Here is a 27777-nt window from a genome sequence, read left to right as displayed (position 1 = left end):
CAGACGCACAGCATGCTCTAGCAACAACAACATCAGCCCAGTGTTGCCATAATGTTTTCTTACCCACCATATGCTGAGCCCCATGTTTCCATCTGACAGTTATTCGCCAGACTCGTGACAACCCAACTCCGTAACAGCGCTCAGTCTGTTCCCAGAGCACGAACACAAGCCAGTTCATACTGTTCAATCCCCCTTTCCCCAGACAGAGACGGAGCCAGGTCTTGGATAAGTCAGTCACACACACACACACAAGCCACGCACTATTAGGCACTGTAGTGTCAGGCTACTGCACCTTGGAGATAAGGCTGCTTCCCCTGATGAGCCAACCACTCTGACTGAAATGAGAAATACCTTTATTCTTCTCTCAAGAAAACATGAGCTCAACTTCCAACCCCGGCCTGAACAGGAGGATGCAGTGCGTTAGTGATCACTAGAGAGATAAATGATGCACGTGTTACAGCTACTAATAAATACCAGGAGAGAACATGGGGTTCAGCTAAACCCCTATCAGCCTTTTACAGATGGTGCAATCCTGCTGCCCGGAATAAAGCAGAGTATTCGCTCTGTGCTGCAGCCAGGGGCGGCTCTAGACATTTCGCCGCCCCAAGCATGGCAGCATGCCGCGGGGGCGCTCTGCTGGTCGCTGGTCCTGTGACTACGAAGCTGCCGGACCAGCAGACCCTCCGCAGGCATGCTGCTGAAGGCTGGCTGCCTGCGGCCCTCCCAGCAACTGGCAGAGCATCCCCCCATGGCATGCCGCCCCAAGCACGCACTTGGCGTGCTGGAGCCTGGAGCCGCCCCTGGCTGCAGCACCTGCTCCGATCCCCTCTGCCATCCACACACAGAAAGGGTTTGGAAGGACCGTGCTGTGGTTTTGTCCACCTGAGTAGGAATTTCAAACATTTTTACACCGTCCTCAGATCAGACATTCCTCTAGCAAGTCTCTCTGCTTCCCTTTTTTTATGCATGAGAAAACATCGGATTTCTTTGGTGCTTTGCCCAGCTCCCATTACTAAACCAAGACCACCTCTTTGAAGGATGTAAGGAAAGCCATAGAAAACCAACACACACGGCAGAGTGGCATTGGGGTCCAGCACACCTGCTCCTAGGAGGCCGAGCCAATGGAGTCGGAATGAAATGTTATATACCCAGATGAAGCAGAACGGGAGCTTAAAAAGCTAGTGCTGCTACCTTTGCTCCCACCTTTCTGTAGGTTTTCCTGCTCCCCCCAGGAGATGCTCAAACTCGTCCGAAATCTCCCTGACTCAGAGCAGCTGCTGCTTGCTGGGCAGCTGTCTAGTGCCTGGGCCTCCCCGAGTTCGAAGGGAGTTTGTCCCCTGCAGGGGTCTCTGTTTCCCTCGGGAAAGAGGCATCTGGAGTCCTCCTGGGCGCGTAGAGCCCTGGGCACAGTGAGGGTGCAGCCCTTCCCCTGCGCCGAGAACCTGCGCAGCACCTGGGGCTCCCGCTCAAAGTCAGTCAGAGGGAAGTTGGAGCACACGCTGGCCTGGGGCAGAAAAGCCTCTGGGAGGAGGGAGACGGAAGACGAGTGCATGGGGCTTTTCCTGGGGCTGGGCAGGGGGCTCTCGTCAATGAAGTTCACCACCTCCTCCTTGCTGAAGCACTTGTACAGGTCCTCACGGGTGAGCGGCTGGAGTGAGATGACGCTCTCCGCAGACTTCCGGCGCTTGCAGTAGGGAAGCCGCTCCTCATGGTAGGAGGTCAGGCTGCTCCTCCTCTGTGCATGCTGCGGGATGAGGAGGTGGGCCAGCCCGGCCACATCCTCACCTGCCCCCCAGCGCTGGAGGTAGGCTGAAATCTGGCCCGTAGTCCAAATGTCCGTTTCATCGTGAGAATAACGCCTCAGAGGTGGGACCTAGAGAAGAGAGGAGAAAATACAACACAGATCAGCCTTCCCCACGTGGTCTGGGAGCTTCGTCGTCAGAGCTATGGAGTCATGTCAAACAAAACATTTATGGCATGTCAATGGCTTCATACTGGATACGAACAGATCAGAGAAAGTCCTGACTGCCTGGTGCTCCTGCCAGAAGCCCGGGCAAGCTGGATGCAGCTCAGTGCAGAGACACATTGGGCATTTATGGTGCTTCCTCAAAAATTTTCCATGCAGGTGGGACAGGGAGGTTCTAACCCCCGGGGAGAGGTTCCACGGGGTCCCCAGAGCTGCTGCCAGTGCTGTGCTGGTGGCACCATGACTGGAGCTAAGGCCGAGAAGAATATCCCTTTCAAAAGCCATGTGTTCTCAGCTGACTCCTGCTGAGTCACTGTGCTATGGAACAATCTCCCACACTGTGCGGAGGCTGGATGGTGTGACGGACAGGACACTGGACAGAGACTCAAAGAAACCTGGGTTCTGTTCCTGGCTCCAACGCTAACTCTCTGTGTGACCTTGGGGAAATGGCTTCTCCTCTCTGGGTCCGTGTTCCCCTCCCGCTCTGGGTCTGTTGGGATGACACGTTCTTTGGGGGTGTGGTTGTACAGTGCCTGGCACAATGGGTACTGGTCTCAGTGGCACTGCCACATGCACATTAACAACTGATTGCTGGGGAATAGAGAAAATGGAAATGGAATAGGCACACAAGAGCAATGAACCTGGTTGCTCAACTTCTTGTACTCGCAACTGCTCCAATTTTAAGTAAACCTGTAACATTTTAGGACACAACATGGATTTAGGCTGTCAGTGCTACCGCAAAGCGATTGTGAGGGAATAACTCTGACATCTGTCGGTTCCACTGGATCTCAGAAGCAGGCAGTAAAATACCAAGCATGTTGATTACACACAGCCTTTCATACGACCATGTTTCAAGGTGTTTTGCATGTAATAAGAGACAGTCCAGAGGTGTGTCATTTGGACAAGGCCTCATCTTGCACAATGTGCTTTGCTGTTTTAAAGGCCGAGTCTGGAATCACAGCAAACCTGCTATGGACAAATTCAGAGTGTGCTGTACCCTCGTGGTGTTAGCTCCATTTTGGAAGAGTCAGGAGCCCACCACGAGGGGAGCTCCAGCCAGCTGTTCTTGGGTTGAGACCCCAAAGTGTGCGCAGCCTGATGGGTGCAAGCAACTGCCAAAAGTTAATTTGACATTTACAAGGAGACTCCACAGATCCCTCAAAACTGGATGAGCAGAGTGAGTTGACGTACTCCAGGCTGAACTCCCGGCCAGTATTAAACCTTTTCTTACAAGCGATTGTGTAGAGCAGCCGGAGTGCAATGGGAGAGCTGTGAAAATCGGTCCTGCCCTAGAAAATCCTGACTGATTGTCCGCCAATCAGAATGTGACACATTCTGGTAGGTTTGTAATTAATGTTTATAAAAACTTCCAATAAATGAATTATTACTTGTCAATTGTTTAATTCCTCAGGGCTGCCCTCCTTCGGTGTGGTCAGCACTATAATCAAGTATACTACAAAAAAATACAAACAGAATAAAGTGGGGGAGGGGAGGTGTGCATCTTACAAGGTCACTGATCAATGCAAGAGCATACAACAGCAAAGCAGAATAAGCAAAGGTCACACAAGGTCTCACCTAGGGGTCAGCGAGCCAAGGGATAGTTACTTTGCCCAGGGACTTTAAACGGCTCCAGTAATGGCCAGTCCATCTTTTATAAAGTTACTGTGCTCCCATCCACCCGTCTCCTGCTCATCCTCTGCTGCGCTGCCGTCACCCACTAACTGTCCACTGAAATCCATGGAATGGTAAGACATGCTCATCAACACAGCACCAACTAGGCTCTTCCTGGCTGTGCAGGGCAGGCAAACCAGTGCTCACTGTCTGGACACTCAACAGCAGGCAAGGTACATTCTCGAATTGGACAGACATGGACTGTCCAACAGGAGTGAGCTGAATGTGCCCAGACACGCCTGCCAGCACCGCGGGGGCGTTGCGTGGGGACACGCCTGCCAGCACCGCAGGGATGTCTAAGAGGCACCGGTACCCAGCACACAGCTGCTCTGAAGGCCCTGCCTGCACTGCTGGGTGTTGCATTTGGAGGTGGACACTTACAGCTGCCACATCAGGGCCTTGCTCAGGGACACGCCTGCCAGGACCATGGGGTGTTCTGTGGGGACACGCCTGCCAGCACCGTGGGGGCGTTGCGTGGGGACACGCCTGCCAGCACTGCAGGGGTGTTCTGTGAGGACAAGCCTGCCAGCACTGCGGGGGCGTAGCGCGGGGACACGCCTGCCAGCACCAGGGGGGGCGTTGCGCGAGGACACGCCTGCCAGCACCGCGGGGGCGTTGCGCGGGGACACGCCTGCCAGCACCGGGGGGGGGCGTACGCGGGACACGCCTGCCAGCACCGGGGGAGGGCACTAGCGCGGGGACACGCCTGCCAGCACCGGCAGGCGTAGCGCGGGGGACACGCCTGCCAGCACTGCGGGGGCGTAGCGCGGTGAACAGCCTGCCAGCACCACGGGGGCGTTGCGCGGAGGACACGCTGCCAGCACCGGGGGGGGCATAGCATGGACACGCCTGCCAGCACCGCGGGGGGGGGGCGTTGCGCGGGGACATCCTGCCACAACCGCGGGGGGCGTTGCGCGGGGACACGCCTGCCAGCACCCGCGAGGGGGGGGGCGTTGCGCGGGACACGCCTGCCAGCACGGCGGGGGGGGGGCGTTGCGCGGGACACGCCTGCCAGCACCGGCGGGGGGGGGCGTTGCGCGGGACACGCCTCAGCACTGCGGGGGGTTCTGGGGGAACACGCCTGCCAGCACCGCGGGGGTGTTCTGTGGGGACACGCCTGCCAGCACCGCGGGGGCGTAGCGCGGGGACACGCCTGCCAGCACCGCAGGGGCGTAGCGAGGGGACACGCCTGCCAGCACCGCGGGGATGTTCTGTGGGGACATGCCTGCCAGCTCCGCAGGGGCGTAGCGCGGGGACACGCCTGCCAGCACCGCGGGGGCGTAGCGCGGGGACACGCCTGCCAGCACTGCAGGCTCCCATTGCACCTGGAATGCTAAGCCACACCCAACGATTCACATTTTTTTTTTTTATACTTTGTAAGCACTTTCTCTTTCCAAGAGCATGTTCCAAGACTGCTCAGAGGGGAAGGCTGCGGTCCAGCCGCTGCCCATCCTGGAGCCCATTACCTGCAGATACTGCATTTTGTTCTCCTGTACCGATCGCACAGGATACACCTGAGGGATTCCTCTCTCCAGCGCCGAGAAGTCGTACTTGGCAATGTGCTCCAGCGCTAGGATGTCCCCTCCGTAGTTATAGTCGTAAGGCCTCTCATACATCAGGTCGGTGTGAATTGCACCATCCAGGCTGGTCTCTGCAAGGGTTTGGGTCACAATTAGTTTGGAACAGAAATAAGCACGTGCAATTTAGACCTAGGAGGGAGATGTGGTGCTCTCGTGGGCAGAGCTCTGCTGGCGGAGTCTAGGCAGGAGATTCTCCAGCGGTATCAAGGGTGCTATGTCATCGACTATTCTTAGCCTGAGGAGCCAGGGTTGCTCCAAGCAAAATTAAAATGAATCTCCAGTCCAATTCCACGCGCTGCTCCTGGAGGGGCAGATGAGAACACAGCGATTCCACCTCCTCAGAGACGAGGCTGGGGGAAGGGATTCACGTTCCAGGGCTGCAGACGGGGGAACTTTAAGAGCACCAGGACTGCATGGAGACACTCACGACTGCAGAGCCGCGAAGGATGGGATGGTTTCAGAACGGGCATCACTAAGGAGCACCCATTCAGGGATGGGTACAGTGCCCCACTTGAGCCACCACTGGCATCACGGAGAGCTGCCATGCCCACCCAGGCTGCACCCATACTGGTGCTCCAACCCCATCCGCGGGAGGGTGGAAGAACATGACGCAGTGACAGTTAATGGCATGTGGGTGCCTGGTAACTCCAGACAGGACAAGCACCCAGGGAGGGGTGCTGCCACGGTGGGCGCCGGCTAGCTCAGGGCACAGGGAGTCACTCGCTCTCACCTTCGTCTGCGTCGTCGTTGGACATGATGGCCACGCACTTCTCCCAGATGGACCTTATGTCTGCTCGGTAGCGATCACAGGCCCAGAGGAAGAGGGGGTGGAGCAGGGACTGGATGACTGAGCACCAGAGAACACACAACACCATCCAGCTGTAGGACACGTCAGACTTCAGGCTGGCAAAGCTCACCACCTGGGACATTAAACCCCAACGCATTAGTTACTCAGAACGGAACCATTGGTGCTCAGAGGCTGGGAGTATGGCCCATCGACTCAGGGCCTGCGTGTCCAGCCTGGCGCCCCAGAGGTTAGTGCTGCACCCTGCACAAACGGAGGCCCAGGCTGGATCCCCAGGCCGGCTGGCTGGCAGAATGCTGTGGAGACCTTCCCCAGGGCTAGCCACGTGCACTGCTTTTCAGCAGGCTCAGCTCCTGGTCCCTGGGCTGGCAGAGTGACTGCTCTGGGCAGGCTCCGAATGGAGCCCTACACAGCCCTGCAACCCAGAAGCCTCCATGGGGGTAGCTTAGTCCTCAGCTTTCAAGCTGAGCATCCCAACCCTGTCTTCCCTCCTCCAGGAAGCGGAGAGAAGGGATGCCTAAGAGGCGCCGGTACCCAGCACACAGCTGCTCTGAAGGCCCTGCCCGCACTGCTGGGTGTTGCATTTGGAGGTGGACACTTACAGCTCCCACATCAGGGCCTTGCTCAGGTAGTGAGAGCCACAGTCTGTGTCTGGGGGGTGGAGGGGAAGATGACCCAGGTGTCAGATCGTACCCCAAGGGTGGTGCCAGCGCCACATGCTCGCTCCATAGTTCGCGGGGGGAGGGGCTGGGTACCTTGCTGGCCTCACGCGTTGTGTGTCAGCGCTGGAGCATCAGGAGGAAGCAGCAATCACGGGCACTCACACGCTGCATGTGTACAGCATCGAGCGCAAAGGGGCCCAGCCCGGCTGACAGGCAGAGCTGGCATCATGGCCTTCCACACCCTCTACGCCATGGCCTCCCCCCCCTGCACAGGAAGGGATAGGGTCACTGCCACGCTGCGTTATTCTTGGCATGGTCCCTCCCTCCCCAGGAGAGAGCAGGCTCAGAGATCTACTAAGCCCTGTTCTCCAAAGTGCTGCATGGAGCTCCCAGGAGCGTCACAGCCGTGGCCAACTAGCCGAACGTAACGAACACAAGTCCAAGGCAAGAGAAGCACCACGATCCAGCAGGCATCCTCTGTCACTCTCTGCATTAGCCATTGTCTGGTGCCGGGACATTCCTGAGTACTCAGCATCTCTGGTAACACCAGAACAGGCCTTCATGCACCTGATCCAACTGGGTAACAACTGCTTGGGGCAGGGCGAGTCTGGAAGGGGGCCCTGCTAACCAGCCTTCTCAGCTTTGCTCAGCAACCTGTGACAGCCTCCAGGCACCCAGCAACCTGCTCCTCTCTAATCCATATGAGCCAAAAGCCCAGAGTGAGGCACCAAGTGAGGCACACTTAGTTCCAAGCCTGTGGCGCCCTGCACAGAACAAAGCTGCCCTCTGCAGCTGCCTCCGCTTGGGCCTGGTTTCCAGACCCGCTTGGCGCACACGTTGCTTGACGCTGGGGCACTTGTGACATCATAGCTAGTGTCAGGGTGAGGCGTATGAGGTCATCAGGAGGATGACGGGAACAAGCAGCAGGGTCCAGAGACCCCAGAAGGGATGAGAAATAAGAAGTACAGGGGCAGTAGCAGATGTGCCCAAGGAGAGATTCCCAGTCGCCCGCCAGCACAGCGGAGAAAGCGCCTTGCCTGCAAACGGAGCAGGAGAGACTTTCATCCCTTGCACTCGTAGCTCAGAGTCCTCAGTGTAATTCATGCAGGACAATGGTGCAACTCAGCCCAGTTACCTCCAGCAACACAATCTCACCGGGAGCAGTGCTGCCCAGGGTTGCAGCTGGCAGGTGTGACAGGGCAGCAATCCTGCTGCCATCAGCTGCAATGCAGGCAAACAAGCATCTGCGCTTTCACCTGCAGTCGGTTCCAGGGTCTGTAAAGTTCAGTTCTGTTTGAGTTTCCCTCTCCCCTGCTCCCCATGCACCAGGGCTCCTGCTATCATTCTCAGGCTCTCCACACAGATTCACTGGCATTAGCCACGGCTCCATCCCTTTAATGTGGGATTCACCATCCCTGCCTGGTCAGAAGGAAGCAGTGTGTGCATCCAGGTGCAAAGCCCCTGCTAACTCCCCCTTGAGTGGAGAGAGTGCGGAGAAAGGCAGCGTTCTCCTCCGAGAGCCCCCTAACTCCAGCTGAAGGCAATGGAGCTGAGCGCATGCAGCATCCCAGAGGATTGGGCCCTAGACTCCGGACAAAAGGCAGACACGCGAGAGACCGAGGTGGCTTTGCACCGTACCAAGCTCCGTGATACTCACTGGGGTGGTTTTGTCTTTACACAGAGGAACTCCTGTACAAGCTTTGCAGCATCCGTCTGCTAGTAGCAACCCCCAACCCCCACACTTAGCTCCCACATTCATCAGCCAATCAAATGGCTGCTGATCAGATGAAGTGCCACGCTGGTCTCTCTGGGGCTCCTGTTATCAAACAATGATTACACAAAAGTCACACAAGTGAAAACAGCCCTTCGCAGGCACACTGCCCCAACCACTCACCCTGCCATAGGGAGGCTGGCCGCAAAACCTCGTCCCCTCTTAACACACCTGCCTCCTCCAGCCAGAATTAACAGCAGCCACCCCGACCTTTACGACTGCACCACAAGCCGGAAAGCAGGCGGCCCACGCAGCCACTCTGCAGGCAACAGGGCATGGACCCTCCTTCAATGATTTGCAGACAAAGTTGAGACCATCATTCAGACCCAGAGCTGCAAGGACAGACTCAAACAACACGCAGGTTGCAGGCTCAGGTGCAGCCTTTTTTCTCAGTGTATGGGAGCTCAGTCTACAAAATATAAAGCACTTGGCTGCACTTTCCCAGACACAATTTTGACAAGAAAATGACACGTGCCAGTTCCAGTCGGATCACCTGTCCTGACAGTGGGGCTGCGGACGACACCCTCCTCTCCTGTCCCATGGGACACCCTTCTGCTCGTGCTCTGCTGGAGGCAGAACTGACAACTCCTGCCCAGTTTCAGTCAAGCACCACTAATCCAGCTTGACACACATGCTGGCTATTAGGCAGCTCCCTGCTCCTGCAGAATTTGGAGAGGAGACTGCGGACTCTGGATAGAACGTCAAACATTCTGTCAGCTTCTTGGGACGGTAAAATTAGATTCAAAGAGGGCATGCTGTCAGGGCCCTAGCGATGGCGATCCTAAAAGATGCACGTGCTGGTTCTCAGCCTGCAACCCAAGCCCTGCACAGCAAACACCCTCCCGCAGAGAGTATTTTTCTTGATTTAATGCTCAAATGTAGCAATTATTTCGTCTTCCCCCTCATTCCCAAGGGCAGGGCATTTCAGTGGCTTTTAGAAGCTAAATACAAGCTTTATGTTCAGAGGAAGCACATGCTAGGGGTTAAATACACGGACTCCGCTAAGTGCACTTCTTGCAGGTCTCATGAGACTTCGCCCCAGTGATGCAGGTGGAGCAATGATGCAATAAAATTATGAATGCTGAAGGAGCAGCTAGGTAACAATGAGGACCCTGAGATGTAACAGTTTTAGGAACAGTGTGTGTGACCAAGTCAGCCAAGGGAAGTTCTTCTGTACTGGATTATAAGACTTTCCATCTGAATGTGCTGCCCTAGTTTAATAAGAAGAACAAACAGAAATGCAGGCACATATTCTCCCTGGATAAGCAACCTCCCACCAAACACTGTGGGTGGCAGTTACAAGGCAATGGCCGAAGGGCACAGCTGGCTTGCCAGGCTGGGAACTAGAGAGCAAAGGACAGTAAAGAGTTAAAAAGCACTTCCCTGGAGAAGATGGGTCAGTGAGTTCCAACAGGAACACAAGCTGCCAGCCCCCCCGCCGCCGAGATTGGCCTTTCCAGGTGTGGTAATCTAGCCTCCCAGTCCCAGACCTGGACCTTAGCATCCAAAGTTTGGGGGCTTACCTGAAACTCCCCCAAGCTCACTACCAGCTTGGATATTCTCGCTGCCACCAGATCAGGAATTGATGGGGCCTGATCCCCCCTTTCCTCTCTCTGGTGTCCCCAACCCTTCCTTGGGGGGACACCCAGATTCCAAATCCCTTGGATGCTAAAAGCAGGGGAAAAAATCCCTTCCCCCCCTCCTTCCCAGGCTTGCCAAGAAACCGGTTTCTCTGCTTCCCAAGAGATAAGCGTTCTCTACCCTCAGGACAATTGAGATGCAAAATACCAACAGCTTGGCTTTGCCTTTCCCCGTGCCTGCCTTCCCGTGAGGGAGACAGATACCTGATACAGAGGTGATTCTTTTTCTCTTTCCCCGTAGCCTGCTCTTTCCCTGAAAGCAATAGGAAAATAGCCCACAGCCTGGCTGTTCCCTTCCCTTTGCCTCCCTAGGAAAAGAAACTTCCACACGTTTTAAAAGAAAAGTTTATATAAAAAAAGAAAGAAAATATAAAACAATAATCTTGCATTAAGAAACTCAATACAGGCTCTTGCTTATAAGAAAATATGAAGAAACAGTCTGATTTAAAAGATAGCCCGATTAAACCAGTCCAACCAATCCACATACATGTAAATACAACCCAAAGCTCCTCATAGCCGAATTGCTTGGGGTTCCTTTGTACTCACAGATGTGTAGGAGACACTTGGAGATAAGATGCAGTTAGGAGGAAGCTTGTTAACTCACAGCCGAGAAAACAACAAAAGACACAGCCATCCACATCTATTCGTACAACCCAAAGCTCCTCATAGCCGAATTGCTTTGGGGTTCCTTTGTACTCACAGACTTTTGGTATAATATTTGAAATAAGAAGGAGTTAGGAGGAAACCTTGTTTACTCACAGCCGAGAAAACAAAAAAGACCCCGGGTATACAAATTCCCGCCCCTGACTTTAAACAATCCAGTTCTCTGATTGGTCCTCTGGTCAGGTGTTTGGTTACCCTTTCCAGGTAAAAGAAACTTAACCCTTACCTTACCTATCCATTTATGACACCAGGCCCAGGGATGGGTAAGCCTCAGGGAGAGGCAGGTATACGTAGAGGTTGCTTGATTGCTTTTAAGACCTGTTTTCTCTGACATGCTTTTGTTCTAGTCAATTTTACTTTGCTTTAAGGAGGGGGTCGGTTCACTAATTACCACTGTCATCACCCTGGAGGGAACAGACTGCAGGGTACGACCCAATCAGATCTGCTGAGGCAAGTCTGGTTAGTACCAGGGGAATGCCAGGCAGGGCCCAGTCTGCGTGTGATTCCACCCAAGCCAGGTGATGGCTCAAGGCTGGAGGCAGGGGCATTCTGCGAGCTGAGGAGGGTCAGAGGTGCTGATTGCCTGATAACAGTGCCAATTCCCACATCTCCAAGTCCATACAAGCAATGCAAAGTGAAATCTTCTCTAGGTTTCCTACTCTGGCAAATGGCGCCATGCTCTCCACACATCTGCTGGAAAGGACACGGGTCCTGTGGGTCACTGGCACATTGGTGCCGACAGTGCCCCAGCCGGTGTCATTCTCATCAATGGTCCAAAATCTTACACAGGAAATCATGATTATTCTGCCAAGATCTCTCTTTGGGGGACTGCCCCCTCCTGCTCATTAGCTGCTCCAGAGCATTTTGCAGCATCTTGAAGATGGCAGCTAACACCAAGCTGCAAGTGAATGCAAGCATTCGGCTGTCTCCTCTCTATGTGAACTTGCTCAATGCACTTGGAGCCTCCTGTCTCTGGGGAGAGGAGATGTGCATGGCACCCTTGCTAGGCTGGATACACAGTGATTTGGTCTGAATCCCACAACCTCACTGAACCCCTCACTTGTCTATCCAGTAAAAACCCTACGCGCATGGTTAAGTGAAGCACGCGCTTAAGCGCCTTCCTGAATCAGGGCATGAAAGAGCCACTCATCTACACCTGCCCTGCAAGGCCGAAATGACTTTTTGCATGCCAAAAGTGTCGTCTGCCTCCCATCCACGACTCTGAGCTTTCACCATCTGGGTTCCAGACGGCAGACAGCAAGTCTGGACTGCTGGGGTTACGAGTTAACATGTTGCTGTTGAAACAAAAGGAAAAGGCCTGATCTATTAAATTAAAACAACCCCTCTGCAGGGTGGTCCAATAGAGGCCATTTTCCCAGTGGGCTGGTGCATCTACTGCCAGTTCCAGAGCCAATGAGCTGCATGCAATCATGGGCTGCCAGCCCTGTAGCACAAACCACCCAGTTATTAATGTTTCAGAATGTGGAAAATAAAAGTACAGCTAGAATATGCAAACTGATTCATATTAATCAAGACCAACTATAGTGCTTCCCCCTGTTAATTAATGGTTCATTAACATAATGGTGTAAGTCAAATTCAAATGAACTTAATTTGATCTTTATAAACTGACTGCTTAACATTGCCTGGCATGGAGTATCAGCATCATCGCTGTTTGTTAAATCCTACTTCAAGTAACAGCATGAATGGGCCGCAAGGCCAGAAACAAATTCCTGCTGGAGGAGGGGAGGCTGGCTCATTCGCCAGGGCAGCATTTGCATCTTTAACTTCGCTAACATAAAAATCAGTTTAGTGCTTCTCAGAAGTGCCCAATTGGCAGTTTTGGACACTGTTGCCTATTTGCACCAAGTGTATCTATCCCCAGGGCAGAAACAGCACAGGACACAGCTGTGCAAATTCCACACTCACCCCACAACATGCCTCAGCAGGGATATGGAGGAACTTGCCAGGCAGACCAGAAGTTATCCTGGGTAGGGTCTGTCCCAGCACTATGGGCCCCAACCATGACCTCTAGGTATTGCGTCTTCCTAGGTGGCATCTCCATTCCTGGAGGTTTGCAACCATGGCAGCCCAAATCCTCTGCTAATACCTGTGGATAAATAGTCTGTTTGGTCCACCCAGGATACCATATCATCCATCCAAGATCTTCTTTTCTGCCTCTTGTTCTTCTGCTGTTAGCTTTCCTTTTCAGTGCCCATAAACGTGCGGCATCCACTGAACCTCTTGCAATGTGCCCTGCAAATCAAATCGTTGTTTTCATAAGATTGCTTACTAGTGTTTGCCGAGTTCCAGTGGGGCTGACAATACCCTGCAGCATCCTGGACGAATCTTATGGAATTAAGATAAACTTTATTGAATTAAGTTATTGAACCAGGGTTAATATCTTTGGGTATATTGTATTTAAAATGCAGTTGTGTATGTGTTATTGTGGCACTGAATGTACCTTCTCTAGCAGGGAGGAAAATGCTAATTTATTTCCGCCTTTATCAACCCCTGGAAGCTCCCCTCCCAGAGAGATGTATGGACTAGTTCAAACTGTATTCTCCAGGGAAGAAAGGGTTCTTAGATAAATAGTCTGGTTTAAAACTGGCTCAGAACCTTCTCCCTGATCCAGCCAATGGACAAGACCCCAATCCTTAGGGTAGGGGTGGAAGGACTAGGAGCTAGTTCTGAGCTGAGGCTGTGTTGACCTTGTGGCCACAAGAAACCTGTGTGCTGCCATATAACTATCGCAGTTACACCTCTTAACTGTGAGCAGGCATCCTTGGGCCATCTTGTCTGTGCTGAGAACGACACAGTAGGCAGGGGATGGCGCATCGTGGAAACACCCCAGTCAGGAGGGAGAGGGGCTTTAGGTCTCTGCCCAGAAGGGCAAAGCTGGGGAGGCGGAAGCCTGAGGGTGGGTGCCCATATCGGATTGCTAAGGGAAAATCCAGTTGCCCTGAATGGTGACACCCACCATCTTTAATACTACTTCATTGGTTACAGTCTAGCCAGGAGAGCTTCAGAATTATTCTATACCACCATAATTCAAAGGATTGGGTTTTTTTTTAATTATTGATTATTTGAATGTCCAAGTTTCACAGCCATAGTTTAATGTAGACCAACCATATGTTTTGAGAGACTACGTCTTCAGATGGATATCACGTCTCATCAGACAGTTTTTCTTCCAGAATCTTCTCTGGCTTTGCTGTTCTGGTGCTGACTTCAGTATCTGACTGTCCATCTTCTGTAACGATGCTTCCTGAACAGCAATAATTTCTCACTTGCTGTCTGGCTGCTTCATTCTCTGGAAACTTACACTTTTCCCCAGGGTTCTTTGTGCACCATGATAGCTTTTGTCTTGTTTGTATTCAACTCTAGACCCGATTCTTCACCACATTCATGTATAACCTCCACTAACTTCATCCAACCTTCTTTTGAAGCAGCCCCAGCACTGTGCCCTCTGCATAGCAAATGGTGCTCACCCACTCTAGGTACTACCACAATATAAACGTTCATAAACAACATAAGCAGGAGGGTATTTGCTGCCTGCAGCTCAGTCAGTCCTTGGCCTCTCTGAAGAGGCTGATGATGAGGGGATCCAGTCAGGAGGGTGATGTGGTACCTGTGCACTAGGAAAGAAAGACGCCACCAGCTGGTCCCCCTCCAGCCACTGACCACAAGGTAACAACTTTCAGCCATGATCGACCCCAGCCAAATCTGAGCCACTGGCCTCAGGGCAAAAGCCTCACTCCTTCCCCCTCTCCCTGCTGCAGCTTTCCCCCTGCTCTAGCCAAGGTCAGCTCCTCCCCATCCTTGCCGCTCTGGGGTAGGGGAAGCAATGCCTCAAGGGGCTGGGAACTCAGGCCAAGTGCCGTATGAGGAGGGGGAAACCTCTGTATTAGCAGCAACTGCTTCATCCTCACCAACCCCCACCACAAAATGGCCAGAAACTCATCCCGCGAGCCAAGTCCCACAGTCCCATGCTAGGCTATGGTGAGCTGCTGGAGAATTGCTTGGAGATTCTGTGAGTTACAGACCAGATTCAGCAGCATTGCCCTAAGCACCATGGCCTGCTCAGGATTTTATCACGAGTCCCACGATCCTGTGTGTTTTTCTGAAAGCTGCAGCTCTGGGACTCCTGTGATTACAAGAGGATCTTTGCTCAGGTTGTTAAAAAGGGAGTCTCTAGCTCTCCTGGTTGCAGAGAAAAGCTTGAAAACATGAACCCCAAAGGTGCCAAACCACAAAGTTATTTTTTCAAAGTCTCATGATCTTTAAGCCACACTCAGGATTTTGGGGGGCCTGACTCGTGCTTTTTGAGCACTTGGGATTGGCACTATTGCCCTACGCCATCCAGTCCCTACCTCAAGGCATTCTGGTTTTTATTTAACTGGGCACATCAACGGAACTAAACAAAACAATCTCTCTAAGTCAGGCATCTACATATTAAATGTAAGACGCATTTATCTGCCTTTCAGTTAATGAGCGCAGACACGACTATGCTTAACAAAGTGAAGTTGAACTGCAAGAATTAGGGCAGTTAAATCATATGCTTGAGTAGATATGCTAATTAATGAGCGTGCCCACTGAATGCCGACTGACAACATTCCCTGATAAACAGGGAGCGTCATTCTAGGAGGTTGAAATATTGGGGTGTTTCTCCTTGATCCGATTATTTCAGCAACCTAACCCTTCCGTGCTGTTTATAATGGGTCAGCTGCAGTACAAACATCTGATCCACTGGGTGAATTACTGCCACAGATTTCACTGTGTGACTGTGTAAGATTTTAATTTTTTAAGCTGATGACACCGACCTCCCAATCTTACATTTTTGGCTCTCAATATTTAATACAAGTTCCGTAATAGGAAGAATTCAGAGACCTGCCTTTGGCACAAAACTGCTGAAATGAAAACTTAAAACCCCAAAACAGCCTAAGGATGAAGAGCCATATGAACTGCTCCATGCCCAGCTGCTGAATTCCGCATCGTCTTCCCGTCACTCTGGCTGGCTGGTACGGTTGAGTTAACTTGCCAGAACAAACCCATCACAACTCAGAGAGCAGCATTATGCAAACACTTTCCCTTTTCCCGCCCTTCTGTATCCTGGGCTCTCCTGAGCTCCCGTGTTGCTGCCTGCCACATGACGTTTCAGGACAGGATTCACACCAAATGGGTTTCAGAGAACCCAGGCCAGGGGCAAAGCACAACCAGTCCAGAGGAAACAATCAATGACACAGCCTCAGCCTGGAATCAGAGCAGCTGACAGTGATGCATGTGGAAACGAGGCAGTGGAGACAAGAGCCGAGAAAAGGCTCAAAGACTGCGGGCTGCAAAGATTTTCCAAAGCAGGATTCTTTGTGCGGGAGGCACAACAAAGGCCAGCGCCCACTGACGCTCTGGACATGGGCTGTCTCCTGGCGCCTGGCAAAGTCTCCCCATTTGTATCTGAAACAACAAGCAGAACGGAACCTTGCAACGAGTGTTTCAATCACTCACCTCACTTTCCAAACAAGGGCAAGGGAACATTCAGGCACAGCCAGGGAGACGCAAGATGTGCTCTGCACTGCTTGGCACGGGAACATCTGGATTTTGTGATCACAACGGGCACAACAACCCAGCCGAGTCCAACAGGATGAAGCTCAGTGAGCAGCTTCCCTTGAATGCGCAAACAGAAACCTGCCCAAATCGCCCCACTGGAGCTGGGCTACTGTGCAGAGACAGAGCCGTGTGCTCACACACTCAAAGCGTCACCCACATGCCTGGAGCAGTTTTAGAAGCATTTTGATGTCACAGTGTGACAAGGACAGAGCAGCTGGAAGCATTTCAGAGCATGGTCACTGCAGTTAACAGTTCACCTTGCTGCAGAAAACCTGCGTTATCAGAAGGGGGCTGGAGGAGACAAGGGGACCAAGCAGAGTGTGTGCGAAGGAAAAGCTAATGAGAGCAAGGGGCTATAGCAGCAGGAAAACAGCCCTCCCTGCTCCACGGCCCTCAGCAATGCTGGCTGACAGAGCGCTCAGGGCACTGGGACCAGACAGCGCCGTTCACCCCCAGCTCGTTGGCAGCCTGGGAGAGCACAGCTGGCTCCCTGGCTGGCAGGCTCAGCAGAAAGGCCCAATACTGTTCCCTTTCCTCCATCGCCCACGTGGCACCTCTAGTGCTGGGCTGAAGCACACGGAGGGAGCTCGCACTGCCCAGTCTCGCACCCAGCTTGGCCTGAGCTCATCCACTTCCAGAGCTGTCATTGCATTACCTTCCACTAGTGCAGCGCCCTCGTCAGAGAGATAAGGCACTGCCCAATGGTGTGTGCCCGCACTGCACCCAGGCAGGCCCAGAGATAAGCTGGTATCAGGGTGTCAATGTGGCATCCTGTTAGCTAGGGTTAGCACAGCCAGCGGACACTGTGTTAAACACACCAGTCGTGTCGACACGGCGCTCGGGGCTAACAGCGTGTTCGTTACCACGGATTCTCTCTCGAGGCCATTTCCCAGTGCAGACAAGCCCCGAAGGCTTGGGTTGCACTTAGCAGTTACGTCAGCACGGCCATGTTGGTCAGGGTGTGAAAAACCACACCCGACCGATGGAGCTATGCTGACAACAACCAGCGTAATGGTTGCTATGTTGACAGAAACAAACCTTGTTCAGGGAAGTGGTATTCCTCCAACAGGAGAACGGACTCTGCATCCGCACTACAAGGTAACCAGGCTGCCAGAGACTCCATGGTGCTGTCCTTGAATTAGAACTCGTGCCTAGACACTAGTGCCAGGGCTCCTGAAGAGTGCACTGCACCAGGTGCTCTCCAGCATCCACGCAGGGCCCCCGCTTACCAGATGCTAAAGCCACCTCCTCAGGAGTCTGCACTAGCTCGCAGGGCTGGCCAGGACTCTGGGGAGAGCCTCTGGATGCTGCCCCACAACCAGCCACAGCAGTGTTGGCATCTGTCCCTGGGCCTCCGGCATGGGAGACCAGAACATGCTGCTGCAAGCAGCAGGAACAGCCCTTCATCACAAAGGGAACATGGGAGAGGAAATGTACATCTCTTTCCTCCTTTCCTCTGTGTTTATGATGTAAATTCCTGCAGAGAACGTTCCCCCCTTAGGGTCTGACACATTTCAACAGTGAACACTCCAAAAGAACAAGGAGTCCTTTTCATCTGCCCGTCTCATTGGCACGTCTCCTCCACGCCATGCTCCCCAGCGCACCTGGGGCCATACCTGGCCCAGCCGCTCCAGCAGAGGCCAGGGCACACACCGCTGCCTGTTCCACATGCTTCACCTCCTGCACCTCCAGGGATTTTCAGCCCAAGATAAATTCTGTTCTGCTGAGGCTTTTTCCAAGGGCAGAATTTTAAGTAAGAATCCTGTCCGCACTGAGCTATTTAAAAATCCCAGCCATCAGCTCCAACAGTCACATGCTCTCAGAGCCCGGGGTCATCTTTAGCACCTTCCAAATAAAATCCACTCATCCGGTACTCACTCACACTCTCCCCCCGCCCCTCTCGTACGGGCTCCGGTTAAATCCCGGTTTCTGTCCTCCTTCCCATGTTCCCTGCCTCTCCAGAGAGCAGCCTCTCCGTCCCTCTCCTCCCCCTCAGCGAGACAAGCTGGCCTTTCCTGCCTTGTCTTTTGCACTGATCCACCAATGGCCAGGGACAGGCTGTGGGATGGTTAGTCCGAAAAGAAGCAGCAGCTACCCAGGAATGAGTCACTGCCTTTGGAGGCCAGAGGCCAGTTCCCCTCAGCCACAAGAGACTATATTTAGGAGGAGCTGGCACAGAGAGGTCCTGGGAAATGTTCCGGTCTCTTGCCTCAGCAAACTGCGCGCCGCTTCGAGAGGGCGTTGCACTGCTGAGGGGTGGGTGGCTTAGTGAGAGGACCGACTGTCTGGGGCACACATCTCGCTCTCTCCAAGGTGCAGAGGGCCTCGGACGACAGGGCGGGGCGGGGGCTGCCCAGGACCATCAGGCACAAAAGGAGCCTGAAGTGCCCTAACAGCAGGCATGGCTACAGAGCTGTCCCCACATTAGCCACACAGGGCGGATGGTGCCCAGCCAGTTCCTGAGGTACAAGCTGCGGATGCATCTGAAGGGGCAGAAGCAGCAGTGGGAGGATGAACAGGGTAGCAAAGGGGGATGTTCCTGCTGGTGACAGGTGGAAAAACAGAGAAAAACCAAACATAAAAAGGTGCCAAGCCCCAGTGGAATCAGGTCAGATTTAAAGCAGAAACAAACTTGCTGCATTCAAATTAGGCATCTAATGAAGCATGAAATATAATTTCAGGCTGCTGAATTAGTGTCCGATGGTGCAGAAAAGCACTGGATAGGCCTGGCTGTCGGTAAACACAGCCTACCAACGACACCTACTCTGGCCTACCAGCCTCCCACCCCACCTCCGACTGCCTCCCCCCGCTGTGCGTTACTGTACATAGCTCACGGCGACATCAGCAGCGCAGCTCCGGAGTCACACCAGTGCCACTGAGAGCCAGTGTGGCCCCTTGTCTCCCCAGCAAGAGGAGCAGTGGGAGCAGGAGTGTGGGGACGAGCAGGGAAGGTGAGTGTCAGAGAAACAGGTAGGACATTCCCAGGGCACTCAGAAGGGCTGGCATTGCCCCCCGTCCCCCGCCCACTGAGCCAGGTGAGCAGAATGTCTGCAAATGACGAATCCCCTTTGGCCAGCAGGCTTCTCCTCTGCAAATGCCCCAGCCCCGAGGGGGTGCTGCACTGCCAACGTGCTCCACAGTCAGCACCGGTTTCACGTGGCCAGCATTGGCCAGATTAAAGGACTTGCCTAAGGACACAGATTCAGATAGTGGCAGGGTCAGGATAAGGGATTGAGGAACTATGGTGGGAGGGGTCGTGGAAGTTGGGAGAGATGGAGCTTGGCTGTTTCTGACTCCTAGGCCTCTTTTAGCCCACTACCATCTGGCTGCTTTCTCAAAGGCACAAACATGGAGGGGGGGGGGGGGGAAGTGGCACTATGAGCCTGAAAAGGCAAATCACCCTCCAGAGATTTAGCTAGTCATTTATTAATAACTCTCCAAGCCAGCAAGCCAGAATTCTCAGGAGCATCGGCGGATTATTAGCAGGCTGCAAAGCACTGCCCCACCAGGGTGAACTGTGCCCCAGCGCCCATCTGGGGCCAGGTGTCCAGGGTGGAATGCAATCACACTCTCCACTGGGGCTATCGCTTACTGACTCATGGCTTCCGACAGTGGATATTATTTGCTGGCAAGGTGTGGATGAGCCGGCAGCTCCGGGAACGAAATCTCAGCAGGCGACATGTCTCTGTCATGTTCTGCCTACACAACGACAGGTCTTTTTGAACGGCTTTAGCAACAGGCCTTCCTCTTTGTCCAGGCTGAGCCAGAGACCAGCTTCCCGCCTGAACCAGCTCTCCATCTTTTGCAATGCACGTACACGTATTCTCGCCTTACGAGGGTCCTGCCAGCGCTTCTCCCTTCTCTCCCCAGAGAAGCCAAAGATACACACAGAGTCCTGCTTAGAGGAGCTGCACCAGCTACCAAAAGAATAAAGTGCATATGTTACAACCGAAGCAGGGAAATCTGCATCACTCGCCTCTGCTGGGCATTTCATAAACTACTTCTCATGCAGTAAAAACAGGCACTTATCACCCCCAGCTAGGGTGACCAGATGTCCCAATTTTATAGGGACAGTCCTGATATTCAGGGCTTTTTCTTATATAGGGACCTATTACCCCCCACCCCTGTCCCGAATTTTCACTCTTGCTCTCTGGTCACCCTACCCCCAGCTGCCTGGTGTAAACACTGGGCGTGCCACAAGTCCCAGGATTCCCATCCCCATTATACACGACAGCCACAGAATAAAGCATAGTGGGCACTTGCCTAGGCAGTTCTCAGTTCCACACCCCTTTCTCTGGCTAACTCCAGGTGCGCAGCCCTCCGTCTCCAGTCCTGTGCTCACAGCCCCCTCTCGTGATGGAGAGGAGGGGCCGGCGTGCCCCATGGCCACTCGCTCCCATTCTCCATCACAAGCCAAACGTGGGAAGTGCTTAGGCAGGACCAATTGGAAGTGTCACATGTCTTGGGATAATTTAGCTGGGAATTGGTCCTGCTTTGAGCAGGGGATTGGACTAGATGGCCTCCTGAGGTCCCTTCCAACCCTGATACTCTGATTCTGCTCCCCTCTAGGGCTTCGCTTTCCTTGCCCTAAAGTTGCTGGAATTCATCTGCATCCTCCCTATCGACGTACTCACATGCCCCCCCCCACACACACCGTGGTATGTGGGCACCTCACTGGCATCCCTCCCCCTCCCCCACAAAGCTGGGCAGTGCTACTGCCCCCTGCTGCCAATGGGAATGCAGGCACAGAGAGACAGGGAGGCAGTGGCAGAGCTGGGAACGAATCACATTCTTCAGGGGTCCAGTCCAGTGTCTTAACCACAAGCCCGTCCCAGCTGCCCCACCAGAAGGCTCCCCCAGACTCCGCACAGGCAGGAGGGGCGGCTGCACATGCACAGGCTCCTGCCTGTGTGCTGAGCGGATCTGACAATGCTCAGGCCAGGGGGTCAGGCTTGCCAGTGTCCCAGCTCCTCTCTTCACTAAGGCTGATCTTTCATTCCCAGCTCCGGACACGCACTGCCTTCCCTCTGTCCCTGCGCTCCTGTGGCGCACGCAGGCTTGTATGAGAACGGCACTTCAAAGACATCGCTATTCTGCATTTCATCAGCATTAAACCATCTTTGCCATTTATTAGCCTTTCAATTCATTCCATGCTCTGGCTACATTCCTCCTCACAGCACGCCCAGCCCACTTGGTTCCAGGCATGCACGTTGGTCCTGCAGTCTCTGCACCAACCCTGCTTGACTGCCCCAACAACGCAGGACCTCACTCGCTCCAGGCCCAGCACTCCCTCCATCCCACACAGCCCTGCAGAGACTCCCTGTGATTTATTAGCAGTGGAAACTCTGAATCACAGAACTCCAGAAAAGTGCCAAAGTTCAAGGCACGAATCCCACAGCCTCCCCCTCTCCCTCCACTGCTGCGTGAAGCTGTTTCCTTGCTGCTCTCACACATGCATTTCAGAGGCCAATTTCGCAGGTCTGGGTCCTAGCAGGCTGAGAGCTGTGGTAGCAATGTGTGTTCACACAGAGCAGGAGTGAAACCCGTGCTCAGGAAAGAGCTGCAGGATTCCGGTTCCCAAGCAATCCCAGTTCCCAAGAGCTGGCACTGAACAGGGACCCAGCACTTCCCCAGGGAGCCTGGCTGTCTACACTCACACCACTGGTAGAATACGTGGGACCTTATCATGGAATTCCCCATGTGGAGAAACCTGCCCGGGAGGCAGGACATTCAGTGAGGTTCCTCTCAAGCAGCTTCTCTCTTGAGGGTGTGGGGTTTGCCCCATTGCCCCAGAACCCACAACTGTCAGGTGATCTGCTAGAGGCCAGGGCCAAGGCCAAGGCCATGCAGACCTGCGGGGGGGTGGGGGAGAGTGGTTTCCACAGCACAGAGGGACTCTGACCAGGAGCTATTACAGCTCTAGGCTAGGGGATGAGGGGTACAATCCCCCAGAGGCAACAGACCTCCCCTTCCACACAGGCAGGGAGAGAACCCCTGCTACGCTTGTCCTCACAGCGCGGCCTTGCACTCTGGCCCCGGCGTTTCTGGGAACGACTGCAGGACGCCGAGGAAGGGGTGGCAGGGGAGTCTGTGGTAATTTCACTGCAGAACCCAGCCAATTCAGAAAACCCCAGGCCACCTGATTATTGGTTAGTGAAACATCCTTCAGCCTCTGGTACCGATCCCCAATAGCGGCACTGTCCTAGCCCCATGCCGGGGGAACACAAACGCCAAGTCATGATTTCCAGGGCACGACCAAACCTGCAGCCAGCACCCAAACTACCCCTGTGCCCTGTGGGATTGGAAGGGCAACTTTCCACAGACCAGCAGCAAATGCCCTAGGAACCAGCATGTGCTGCTGCATTTACCCTGGGGAAACATTGCCTGAAATGCTCCCTCTGGACACAGGGGCAGCTCCAGGCACCAGAGCTCCAAGCGCATGGCTGGAGTGGCAAGCCACGGGGGGCGCTCTGCCAGTCGTCGCTAGGGAGGCAGGCAGGCTGCCTTCGGCGGCTTGCCTGCGGAGGGTTCGCTGGTCCCGTGGCTTCGGTGGACCTCCCGCAGGCGTGCCTGCGGAGGGTTCGCTGGTCCCACGGCTTTGGTGGACCTCCCGCAGGCAGCCGCGGGACCAGGGGACCCTCCGTGCTTGGGGTGGCAAAATGTCTAGAGCCGCCCCTGTCTGGACACCAGAAACCTCTGCTCCGGGGTTGCATCAGCTTGGGCAGCTTTCCCCTTTGTGCACTGGTCACTAATCCAAACTCTCCTGCCCCCCAGCAATCACTCACCAGGATGGGAAAGCCCATCAGGAAATCGTAAATGAACACGATCCCGGTGACCAGGTAGGTGATTTGCAGAGAGGTCTTGATGGACTCGGAGCCATCGATGGACGAGCGCCGTTTGCCCTGTGCGTCCTCCACCACGATGGCAGGCACGTTGAACTTGTTCCTGTCGACGCTGTGCCCCATTTGGATGGAGAAGGTCTGGAAGAGGGTGATGCTGGTGCAGACGACGCCCATCGCCACGCTGCCGCTGATGAGGAGCAGGAAGCAGACGCCAAAGCCCAGGCCGATCTCAGTGACGATGAAGCGGCAGTCCCTGGCGTAGAAGCGCTCGGTGGTGTCATGCCATCCAACTGCTGGCAAGGTGGAGAGGATGAAGGACACCATCCAAATGCCCATCACAGTATGAACAGCTTGTTTCTTGGTATTGCTCAACCTGCGGAGAGAAAGACAGCATTCCTTGGGTACAGATGAGACCCTCAGGGCAGTGCCGGCTGGAGAAGACCCAGAGGTACCGACTGCCCCAAATCCCATGTCACCACCAGGGCAAAGGCGCTTGCGATACAAAGATAAAAGAAAAACAGCCTCACGAGCCACAATGGCACTTGGCCCAGCTGGCAGCAGAGCCGAGACTGGGTGGGAGGCTGACCCTGACTCCCTGCTGAGGAGGATGAGGTGACGGGGGAGGAAGAGGGTGTGAACTTTTCGAGCTCGAGGAGGAATTGAGCTGGGCACACAAGCAGATACACTGGCCAGCTGTTAAAAGCTCGGGGTCCTTCCCAATCCATCTCCAACCTTGCGTCACAAGCACTTGTCAGGTTTCTAACTGGTACTTAACCTGCCCATGTGAAATTCACCTTCTCCTCGGTACTGCCAACAAGGGCCTGTTACAACTGCCCCTCGCCAGCCGAGCAACGCTCCTGCTTTTAGCTCCTGCAGAATGCGGCAGCTGGCTACAAACACAGGGCCTGGCCCTGCAAGGTGCTGAGTGACTTCAGCTCCCACCAACTCCGCACACCCCAGGGCCGGGCCTGGACTTCACCAACACACAAGCCTGCAAGAGCCTGAGACACTGCTGCCCTGACCCACAGCATCAAGCTCATTTGCAGCAGCGGGACCTGCCTCGTGCCCACCCAGCCTGAGCGCGAGGGTGGTTCGGACATTAGCCGCACTGGGGTTTCTCTGTGTGTGACTGGATCCTTACCCTGTCCTGCCGCCCCGAGTGCCGCGGCAAGGGGATGATTTCTGGCAGCCTAGTTCAGCTCCTCAGTGCTATTCAAGATTCTTTCTGGTCACTGGAAAAAATACAATTGCTCCAGGGAGGGTGTCACTGCCTAGCCCGACTCCTGCACCACGTCCAGCCTTCTGCTTTTGGTAAAGCAGTTCACAGAGCCAGAGAATTGCATCCTTCAGGAAGTGGAGGAGCTGACTGGGCAGGGTGCTATGCTTGGCTACCCCAGGCTGCTGAACAGAAAAGGGTCTGTCTACACAGCACTGGCAGATGTGAGGCCGAGCTCAGGCAGACACGTTAGCTCTGCATGAACCAGCGCATTAAAAACAGCATGTGGCTGCGGTGGTCTGGGCAGCGGCATGGGTGAGCTGCTCGGGTAGGATCCTGCCTGGCCCTGGGTACGAACTCAGCCAGCCAGCCCCAGCCGTGAGGCCATACTCCTATTTTTAGGCACTAGCTTGAGTCAAACTGGTGTACGTACGTCCAGCCAAGCGGGGAACGAGGCCTCCCAGCTGCCGTGTAGACATAGCCCAGGAGAGCAGCATTATTCATATTTCATTATTTCATACTGTGGCAATACTGGTCAATCGTACGAACACCCAAGGCAGCGTTTTTCCTTATTTAACCAGATAAATACTCTTATGGGATCAGCTCTTTGATTGTTGCTTAGAACTTCAAATGACGTGGAAAATACATTAGTCCCAGAAGCGGGTTCTAACTAGAAACACAAACTGATTTCATACAGGCTGCCAAACGCCAACAGACAATAGAGGCTGCTGATCTTGACGGACGTACTCAATTTGGTATGATGGGGTAAAATCCAGTCAGTGTCTCACCCGGCTGAGTGCTGCTGGGAAGGGTGGCAGTTTCAGGCTCAGGCTGGCATGACTGACAGGGCTCCAAATTGAGAAACATTTCTATAGAGATTCTCCAAGACTGAAGCTTTGCTTATAAACCCCAAGATAAGAGTCATTTTCATTTTGCTTTATGCTCTTTTCAAGGCACCTATCAGATATTTTGTTGTCTATTTAGAAGTAACTGCTCCTGCAACATCTGAATAAAAAAAAAAGGCTAAGGAGAGAGAGCTAATGAAAAGCAGTTGGTTAAAGGGAGATAAAAGGAAATATTCAGAGAACAGTTCCAGGGGCATGTACAAGAAATGAGAATGAGACAGACACTAAGTTGTTTTTTATGTAAACATCTCTCCAGTTAGAAGAGAAGGATTCTGGAGAATTGCTGCAGCTGTTTTCAGACACTAGGCGTCGCATGGCTCCTCTTGCCCAGGCAGTTTTCACAATTCCCCAAAAGCCCCAGGGAGTGCGACCAGCTTCCCAGTGAGGTGGTTGGAATCCACCCTAGCAGGAAAAAATTTTACAGTACGGAGACATATTAGAGGAAATGTATTAAAATTGCAGAGGAAGTGATAAAAGAGGATTAGACCCCAAAATATCAGAGACCGCAGGAACTTGTACTGAGTGTTTATGATTTTGCTGCATTTCAGAAGCTGAAAGAATAAACTCCTAAGGATAATTCTTTGATCAACTGCCTTAATATCCTTTCTCCAAAATATCAGGCCTAACACTGCTCTGCCTCTGTATGCAGAATTCAGATGGGACATTTGCTGTTTGAAGGGGAAGTTAAAAAGCTTTTTTTATCATCCTAGTTCCGGTTCTGTAGAGAGGGAAATACAGAACTCTGGACTCTCATCTTGGCAGGGAAGTGCAGAAGGAGCCAGCTTTCCAATCCATCATGCTCCCAGAACATGGCAATGGATTAGCTCATTCTAAAAGCTGAGATTTTAACTGAAACCAGGCTGTTTGTGCTGCTCAGAGCTGATTGCCAGGTTCAGTCCGTTTCTATATACGAGGAGTTCCCCATCTCTAGATTTACTTCATGCCAGCTTGGAATGCATGTCATTGCACTGGATGGATTTTTATCGTGTTTTAAAAATAAACATTTGATTGAGGTAGAAAAGGAAACCCATTGTTTTGCAGGGAGAGAGAAATTTACCTGTAATTGACTGGCCAGCGGACCATCCACATCCGATGGTAGGACAAGGAGGTGACTGAGAAGCAGGTGACCAAGGTTAAAGTATAGAAGGTGGAGACAAAGACCTTGCAGAGGCCTTCACTCCATTCATAGTCTGAGCGCTGCCGCCGGAGCTCGATCACAGAGTACATAGTAATGGGGATGGCTATGTTAAGGATGTGAGTCCCAGCCAGTGTGCAGATAAGGAACTCCAGGGGCTTCCATTTCTTCTGCTTGGCACTTACACTCAGAATCCCCCAGGTGTTGGCTAGAACGGAGACCCCTGAGCAGATCAGCCAAGCTACCGCATTGTTGTGTAGTCTCTGATCATCATTCATGGTGGAGGATGGAGGCACCTTCAGATGAGGCAACTTGTGGATGACGTACAAGGAAGAAGGAGGGAAGTAAATACATCCTACAGCAGAGTACAATCCATCCAGGGCGCCTTAGGGAGGGATCGCTCGTTGCAGGGGAGGACCCAACACCAAATGACTCCGGAACCTGCAGGAATACAGAGGGTCTGGCAGGTTAAAAGCATCTCTCATATGTTTTGTCCGTTGTTCCTACTGCTGCGTGTGCAATGGATGTGCAGCTGAACGCTGCCGTCACCAGTGTGGATCCCTCCAAGACAATGGGGAGGCAAACGGGCAGGGCAAGCTGGCACTGTGGCTCCCCATGTGGCTAACACCGAGGGTATCAGGGCTGTCAATCCAGCACTTTCCCCCAGTACTAACATCACCCAACCCAACACCCTTTCATGGCCAGTCACAAGATGCTGGGAGCTTGGGTAAAACCCAGGAATAAATATTAGACTGCAGGCTACCGTGGAAGGCCACCGACTCCACAGCAGGTCTAACCAGCACACGGGGGGTGCCGCTCCACACAGTCGGCTTCGTTTGCACAGCCCCCTCCCCGCCCTCCCTCCCAGACCTAGACTGACCCCCGGAGGTGTGTGACTGGCAGGGTCTGGCAGCATTGGGCTTGCTACCCCATGTTTAAATAGGTGTGAATGCAAACACTTGGGGGAAGGGGTGGAGTGGGGGAGGAGCCTGGGACAGAGCTGGGGGTCAAGCCCCTCCTCTCCCTCCCCCCCGGCACTTTTGAAAGTCAGTGCCTGTGCCAGGGGACTGTGACTCCATGTTCAGTGCCTGAGGAGCCCACACTTCGTGCAGTTGGATGGTGAAATCTAAGTTCAGAACTCAAAGCCACTCCGGGGTTTGTGCCCTGGTTTCTCACAGTCTGCCCTGAGGTTGGTACTCACACTCTTGCATCGCCATTGGGAGCGTCACATGCACAATGTCTTGTGGCAGAACACCCTGCATCCCAGAGACGCGTGGCACAGCACAGCAGCTCTGTCCATGGGCCACCCAAGATGTGTGC

General features: G+C 53.5%; 1 protein-coding gene across 1 annotated transcript; it reads right to left on the bottom strand.

Moving 5' to 3' along the window:
• Positions 1-751: 751 nt before the first annotated feature.
• GPR153 (G protein-coupled receptor 153) lies at positions 752-26932 on the bottom strand. Its single transcript, XM_032763792.2, has 5 exons — positions 26380-26932; positions 23145-23574; positions 5948-6137; positions 5104-5288; positions 752-1873 (listed from the first exon to the last, which is right to left on the bottom strand). Exons 1-5 carry the CDS (start codon positions 26733-26735, stop codon positions 1106-1108), a joined length of 1929 nt encoding a protein of 642 aa, XP_032619683.1. The 5' UTR covers positions 26736-26932; the 3' UTR covers positions 752-1105.
• Between the last annotated feature and the right edge of the window lie 845 nt (positions 26933-27777).

This window comes from Chelonoidis abingdonii, chromosome 23 (genome assembly GCF_003597395.2).
Source record: "Chelonoidis abingdonii isolate Lonesome George chromosome 23, CheloAbing_2.0, whole genome shotgun sequence".
Lineage (NCBI taxonomy): Eukaryota > Metazoa > Chordata > Testudines > Testudinidae > Chelonoidis > Chelonoidis abingdonii.
This window is presented reverse-complemented; position numbering and strand designations above follow the sequence as displayed.